At 46.9% G+C, this 7,325-nt stretch overlaps 1 protein-coding gene across 1 annotated transcript; it reads right to left on the bottom strand.

Annotated features, from left to right (window-relative positions):
• Positions 1 to 506: 506 nt before the first annotated feature.
• LOC124648466 lies at positions 507 to 4,150 on the bottom strand. Its single transcript, XM_047188232.1, has 3 exons — positions 3,149 to 4,150; positions 2,680 to 2,757; positions 507 to 2,243 (listed from the first exon to the last, which is right to left on the bottom strand). Exons 1-3 carry the CDS (start codon positions 4,148 to 4,150, stop codon positions 747 to 749), a joined length of 2,577 nt encoding a protein of 858 aa, XP_047044188.1. The 3' UTR covers positions 507 to 746.
• Positions 4,151 to 7,325: the final 3,175 nt, after the last annotated feature.

The raw sequence follows: 7,325 nt of genomic DNA, 5'->3' as shown, positions 1-7,325 counted from the left end.
CAATATAAGGAAAAAAGTAAATCATTATACATTCCCATTCAATTAAAATGCAGGCCTGGTGGTGAGTGATCTCTATCCAGTAAACAGTATGAAACTTTGGCTAAATAAAATGTCTTGTGATTTCCTTGGGTCAAGGTAATTATCTTAGACTATGCAAGAGCTGATAACTAGCTCGAGATATCCTGTGAACATTATATATACTTCTCCCAAAGCCGCTCAGGAAATAATGGTACCATTTGATAAACAAATGTTCACAACTGGGCAAGAGAGCAATAAGAAAACCATGAGCATACCCTGTTGATATTGAGATTTAAAAAAAAAAAGATAGCAGCACGCCTGCAGAAATGCTGCATGATCTCAACAACTGGATACATCAACTGAAAGATACAGCCGAAAGAATGTATAGCAAATTCTACTTCCTCTGATACTGATGTAAGACGTTTTAGATGTTTCAAAGATGCACGCATTTACCAAAAAAAAAACTAGAATGTTTTACATTAGTGAAACGAGTGAGTATATAACCAAGGCTTGTCAAGAATCCAATCTCATATGAGAAGGAAGCCAGGATACAGTGCTGCTGCTGCAAGCACTATAAGTGGATTGATGGGCACCACAACAGAAAACAACATGCATATTACAGCAAACCGGTTACACATCTCTTTTGGGAAAAAGCAGCATACTTGAAATAAACGAAGTTCATTCAACATGAGTCAAAATTACACCCGGCGTAAAAGTATCACCATTAACTACCTACGATGCCTGCCACCACCAGCACCACCACCTCTCCCAGGTGAGTGTCGGCCCCCACGCTGCTGTGGCCTTCTGCCGCGGAAGGATGAGCTCCCTTGGTTAAACTGCCCAGAATTGAATTGCATAGGAGGCTGAACTCCATTGGCTCCATCTCCCTGCGGTGATGGGAGGGAATTGAATTGCATAGGCGGCTGTCCTCCATCTCCATGTGGTGATGGCATGCGCCCATATCCTTGCATGTTAAATCCAGGAGGCTGGTCTCCACCATCTACATGCGGTGATGGGAAGCACCCAAACCCCTGGGCGTTGGGAAATCCAGCAGGCGGCCCTTGGTCGCCTGTCATGTGTGGTAGCTGGCCACAGTTACCTTGCCCCATAGGCAATTGAGATGCCAGACCAAATGGATGATTTCCTGGCTGTCCACCAAAAGGCATCGGGTTTCCAGGCATTCCATTACCTGGCATAAATTGTGGTGGGGCCATGGGCATTCCATTTGGGAAGCCACCAAAATTCTGATTCTGTAAATACTGCTGGTATTGGCTGGCTCCAATAAGTATATTTTGCATAATATTGGCTGCAAGAGCAGCTCCGTCAACTCCCATGTTTGGCTGCGGTGGATGCGGAAGACCGCCAGGCCAAACCATGTTTGGCTGCTGATGAGAGAACTGTTGTGATGGATTGATGAAGCAACTACCCATCTGATTGGCAAGTTGAACAGCTGATGGCATAGAATGATTCATTGAGATCGGTGGCAACATTGTTGGTGCACTCATAGGGAAGTTTTGAGGACCTGGTGGACGTGTCATGCTATCAGCCCCAGTAGGAGCCATATCTGACCGATGAAAATGATATTGTGATCGGTGATCTGGTGTGGGTGCATCATGGATCCTTGGTGGCATGTCCCTTGATGGTGTACCCATAGAGAAGTTTTGAGAACCTGATCGATGAGTTGGGCTGTCAGCAACAGCAGGAGCCATATTTGAGCGCTCGAAACGACGCTGTGATTGGTGACCACGTGTCGGTGTATCGTGGATCCTAGGTGGCATGTCATTCCGGAATCCGGTATTTCTGGCCTGCCCCCTCTTCTTATCGCCAGAAGGTTTTTTAGAATCAAGCTGCCTATCAGTCTGCCTTTTTGCTAACCGTAGTGATCTTTTGTACTCAGCTTCCGCCTCGTCATCAGAGAATTCAGGTTCATCTGCCTCCTCGTCATGGTCTGCAGATTCATCGTAGCCTTTGGCATATAACTCCTTCATATTTAGGATATGATCTGCAAACTCCGCAACAAAAGAGATGGTCGTTCCTGCACTGATCCCACCAGGTACTTCTTCCACGGAGTTGTACCGCACAAGATAGTATGGGTTCTTTACAGGTCCAAATATATCATCGACAATGCCAAGTGGTGTCCTGCTTTCAGTTATCCAGAGTATAGAACCCTCAGTCAGGGGACTGTGTTCCACTGACCCTTCAACAACCACCCTCTCGCCCATGATCTGGATGAACAGCAAACAGGCAAACATTCAGAATATGGATCTAATAATAGGAAATATACTATGTGTATTTTAACAGTCATAAATGAGCCTGTTCACAAAATCTCAAAACAGCATAACGGAAAAGTGTGCTTCTCAAAACAATAACTGCGGTAAAGGAAATATATATCACCCAAAAAACTTGCAAATTCCAGAACGAACTACTAATAAAGTACAAACAAATCAGGGTGAATACAAGTTCTATATAGGGCATTTTTTAGTTCTTACATTCAAATTATACTGCTTTTAACACCTATAAATGACGGGAACTGATAGTTTCTTCACAGATGTCATCTAGAAAAAGCAGGTATTCATAAAGTGCTGGAAAACCCCAGTTTTTGTTCACCGACAAATGCTAATAAAAGTTGGATGAAAATTCAGAGTTCAATACAAGACTTACAGCTGAAATTGTTCCCACTGGGAGTGGCTTATGATGTGGTTCCAACTGCACTTGAATCTTTGGAACTGGAGGAAGTACCTGCAAGGTATGATGGTACATCTACTTCAGAATATATACATAGAAACAAGTAACACTGAAATTTAACAATTAAATGTGTGGTTTTTGGCAACTGAGCACAGAAGTGCATGGGTGTAGCAGCTTCGTAGTAGTAGAGAATATTTTGTTGCTATAGTGCAGCTACAGAAAGTGCAGGATTTTTCACAAGAGCAAATGAATAGGTGGGTATTAACTTTTAATGGACCATGGATTAAAAACATTGAGCATGAAAACGGACATTTATACAAGTCAGTGGAACTAATTAGAACCGAATACTAACTCACTAGCAAATGATTCACACTATGACATGCAAGAAAAGACACCTAGAAATACTTGACAGGCGAGCTGCAAAGCGCGGGATACAATTTAATACCTCTACTTCATGTTTGGACTTGGCAGGACCCTTTGGTGTCTCATCCTCGTCATCATCGTCGGCTTCAGCCATCAACTCACCCTCTTCCATGATGGCCTCCAGGTCAATAACTCCACCCTGTTTCTTGGGCACCGGCTCTTCCTCATCACTGCTCGACGAGGCTTCACTCGACTCCTCGTCACTGCTCGACGAGGCTTCGCTTGACTCGTCGTCGTCGCTAATCTCCAACACTTTGTGATTGCTGTCCACCTCACCCTTTCCTCCTACACGCCCCACTTCCTTGTTTAGCGAGGCCCCTGAACTCATCTCCGCATCAACCGCGGGTACGGTACTAGTATCAGCATCGGCATGGGCTATGGTACTGGTATCAGCATGAGCAGGAGTCAGTGTTCCCATCTCTGCATCAACAGAAGCTACGGCACTCATAGCAGAATCAACAGCAGCTACGGTACTCATCTCCGCATCAACAGGAGCTGCGGTACCCATCTCGGAGTCGACAAGAGGTACAGAACGCATCTGGGCATCAATTGCTCCCTCCAAAGTATCCCCTTTTGCAACCGAATCGCTATTCCCCAACACCGGGAGCTGATGATCCGGGCCGAGCTCCCCGCCCAATCCAGCGCTCAGCATCACAGCCTCCTTCTTGACCTCCAATTCGACGCCCCTCGGGGCATCGAACGGGCCGAGCATCCCGTCCTTCTCCGCCGTGGCCTCCAACTCCTTCACGGGGTCCACACCCAATCCGCCGCCTCCGGACACCGAGCCGTGTTCCTCCGGGACAGGGACAACAGCGCTGATGGGGCCCACCGGCTCCACCGCGCCCGGAACCTCGTCGCCGAGATTGAAGGTCTTGGCCAGCTCGGTCGACATGGCCTGGTCGAAGTCGAAGTCGAAGTCGTCGAGGAGCCACGCGTCGACGGGGTCGAAGTCGGCTGGCGCGGGCGCGGACGGCGGCGGCGGTGCGGAGGGGGAGGGGGAGGGGGGCCTAGGATGCCGCGCCATGGGTGGTGGGTGGGGGCTGGCAGGGGTTTCGGGGAGGCGGCGCCATGCTTGATTTTTATCTGGCGCTTGCTCGTGCGTGCGTGGGGGTTTAGGGTTTTAGCGTCGCGGGTCGCGGCGGCGCGGGGTGCGGAGGAGGAGGAGGAGGAGTGTGGAAGCGTCCGCAGTCCGCAAATCGGGCGATGCAGGTCCGACGTGCACGAATCTCAACGCTCCGAGACGGGCCCGTTTGCTGCAGCCACATTTCGCAAAAAAAAATTTCTCAACTGGCAAATTATTATTCGGTAGAACCAGGGCTGGATCTATAAAGAATTCTGAGCATGTCACTGGGGGCACATATGAGTAATGCTACACCTACGGATAACACTTACGGAAAAAATCTTACGGACTCAGCAGGCAGAGGAAAGGATGAAAACGTGGCCCGATTTTTTAGGGCGGAATCAAAACTGAACCAATCAACAGGCTACACATTTGTCCATGTACTTTCCGTAAGGCCAGACGTAAGTGTAGGATTATTGGGCACATATATAGTGTAAATTCTCATAATTTAAACATTTTGCATTCAAATATGAACAAATTTTAGAGGATTTGAAAAAATTGGGTGGGGGGCTATGCCCCCACAAAGCTATACCTGAGTCCGCCCATGGGTAGAACCCATTTCAAAAGTGAAAAGACGTGTCGCAAAAACAAGTACGAACCGGTACGTGCCCAGGAGGCGGCGGAAAAACACACAAACCCATCTAGGGTTCTGTCCTCCTCGCCGGCGATACCGCCGGTCCGCTCCGTCTCCGGTGGCCTTGGGGCCTTGGAGGTGTGGTGGACCACGGTCCCTCGCCAGCGGGGAGTTCCTGTTCTTAATTTAGTTTGTTTTTCAGTCTCTTTTTTGGGATGGTGAGGCGGCGGCTACCTCCTAAGTTAGAATAAGGTACTCCCCGTCCTATCCTCGCTCCGGTGGTGCATCTAGCACTGACGGAGGGCGCGTGGAGTTGTGTGCCCGTCGGATCTCCTGGGATCCGGTCGGTTTTCGTGTTTGTTAGTGTTGTTTCATGACAGTCTCTTTCGATATACGGTTGTCATTATTGGCGATGGTTGATGCTCTGGTGCGCTGATCCTTTGGGACCTTAGCACGATGACTTCCCGTCTGTCTACTACGACAAGTTGTACCTGACTCCGGCGATGGAGGGGCGAGGACAGCGGCGCGCCTTCGGCTCTTGCTAGTGTTTCTAGTCGTCGCTAGATGGTCCGAGTACCAATTTGTAATTTTCTTTACTTTTTGGATTATTTGTACTATTGTTGATGATTATTAATAGATCCGTGGATTTCTCTCAAAAAAAAATGAAAAGACGAAATTACACATGCATGCTTGGCAAAAATCGACTCCCTTTCCCCTACAGCCGTTGGTGGCTCGGTGTGGGCAAATCTAGATGTTTGCCCGTGTTCTTGTGAAATACATCAAAGCGAGAGAAACAATTTTTTTTATTTTGCGAGAAAGCGACCGTGAAGGATAGATAACTAACCTGTATTTGACCAGGCGGATCCAAGAAGATCTAACCCCACTTGCTACACGACGAGCCTACATTGGCTGACATGAACCAACTAGCCAAAACACGAACACCACCTACAAAACGAGAACACATCGATCTAAGAGCGCGACAACTTGACGATTGGACATGTAGCCTTCGCTAGTGGGCAGTGGTTGAACGGATCACCTCTTTCGCCTGTCTCAGAGAGAGAGAGAGAATAGCCAACTCTTATCACGAGTTTGGGTCGCAACAGGACATCTCTAGTTTTAGATAGGATCAGTTACATTGGGCTAATCTTGGCCTTTCTGGATGAATTTGTCACACTTTGCTCATGCAACTCCAAAGTGAATAACAAGGAAGACGGATGGATAACTAAACAACTCCATTGAGCTTGAGTAAGTGTATAGATTCAGGGATGGGTTGGCAACTATTGTACAAGAGTACGTAGAACTAGCCCACTCTATACAGTCATGTGTCGTAGTATTTCTTGATAAGCATTGAGATACCAATCACCAACACTTCAGAATTTTATGATGACTAGTTGAGCAGGATGCTGCAACGTAAGCCTCGACACTTATAACACCCGGCTTGTTTCTTATGCACTTGACGGTCATCTTGGTCCATACTTTTCTATTTCTTTAATTCCTTTGTTGGCAAACACGGACTTACCGTTCGGGCACCTAGGCACGTCCCCAGGATCGACAACGGCGCTTAAAAGAACTTCGGCGATCTCTTGGTGCAATATGCTGCTGGAACGGCAATAATCAGGTGAAAAACACACTGAAAATCACGGGTATCATTTTAACTATGCCAGAGCCCTACAAGAAAGCTCAAAGTGTCCAGTTTTAACTGAAAAAACTTTCAATTATTACCACACCTACTCTTATTTGGTGCATTATTTCCTAGCTTCACACGGCTACACATTTCTATCTCTATATACATCTACTATCTGCATCTGTTCGGAAACCCAACGAAAGTCTTTCATGTGTAGTAAGTTAAGGTAAAAAAGAGAACGTGTGCTTGCATGCGACTAGACTTCATCTAGCAATTAGTAATGAGAGGTATCCGGAAAAATACCTTGGGCCTCGCCCGTTCCCTAGCAGCAAACTGACTTGGCCCATTACGTTCCAATGTCCATACTTTGGGTTGATCAGATTCAAGAAGCCACATCCATTGATTGAATCGATCGGTTCGTCTCCAGAGTCCACACTCCAGTCCCGTTTGAGGCACCGACTTTTCCCCTGCTTGCACTCTGCAGCGAAGATCATCTCAAAAAAACAAAACGACAAAAAACTTGGCAGCGATGATCGAAAGCGCAAGCGGTGGGAGTTCCAATATGGGGGACGGTGGTTCTGTGGTAGACCAAAGTACTGTAGTTCTTTTTTTTAGCCTTTAGACCAAATTAAGTAGTTTGCAATGTGTATAGGCTTCGAAAAAATTCTAGATCCACCAATGTTGACAACCAGTTCAAGATTTGATCTGCCGGTTTTGCTTCCGGGCCATATGCTTTTGCACTCTTTGGCGGACAGACTTTACACTAAAGTTTGTATAACCGCACCAAAAAGAAAAAAATACAAAAGGTCCGAGTTAATGGAAAACTCTCTGAAATGCAATACTTCTAAAGGACTCTTGGAAAACTTAGAGCATCTCCAACA

Source organism: Lolium rigidum, chromosome 4, assembly GCF_022539505.1.
Source record: "Lolium rigidum isolate FL_2022 chromosome 4, APGP_CSIRO_Lrig_0.1, whole genome shotgun sequence".
NCBI classification, from domain to species: Eukaryota; Viridiplantae; Streptophyta; class Magnoliopsida; order Poales; family Poaceae; genus Lolium; species Lolium rigidum.
The sequence above is the reverse complement of the archived record's forward strand: the minus strand, read 5'-3'. Positions and strand labels throughout refer to the sequence as shown.

Excerpts from the sequence above, each read along its gene's own strand:
- LOC124648466 (XM_047188232.1), bottom strand. The coding sequence starts at position 4,150 with ATGGCGCGGCATCCTAGGCCCCCCTCCCCCTCCCCCTCCGCACCGCCG. Across the intron at positions 2,758-3,148 it reads AGTCCAAACATGAAGTAGAG|GTACTTCCTCCAGTTCCAAA; the intron begins GTATTAAATTGT and ends CATACCTTGCAG. Across the intron at positions 2,244-2,679 it reads CAGTGGGAACAATTTCAGCT|ATCATGGGCGAGAGGGTGGT; the intron begins GTAAGTCTTGTA and ends CTGTTCATCCAG.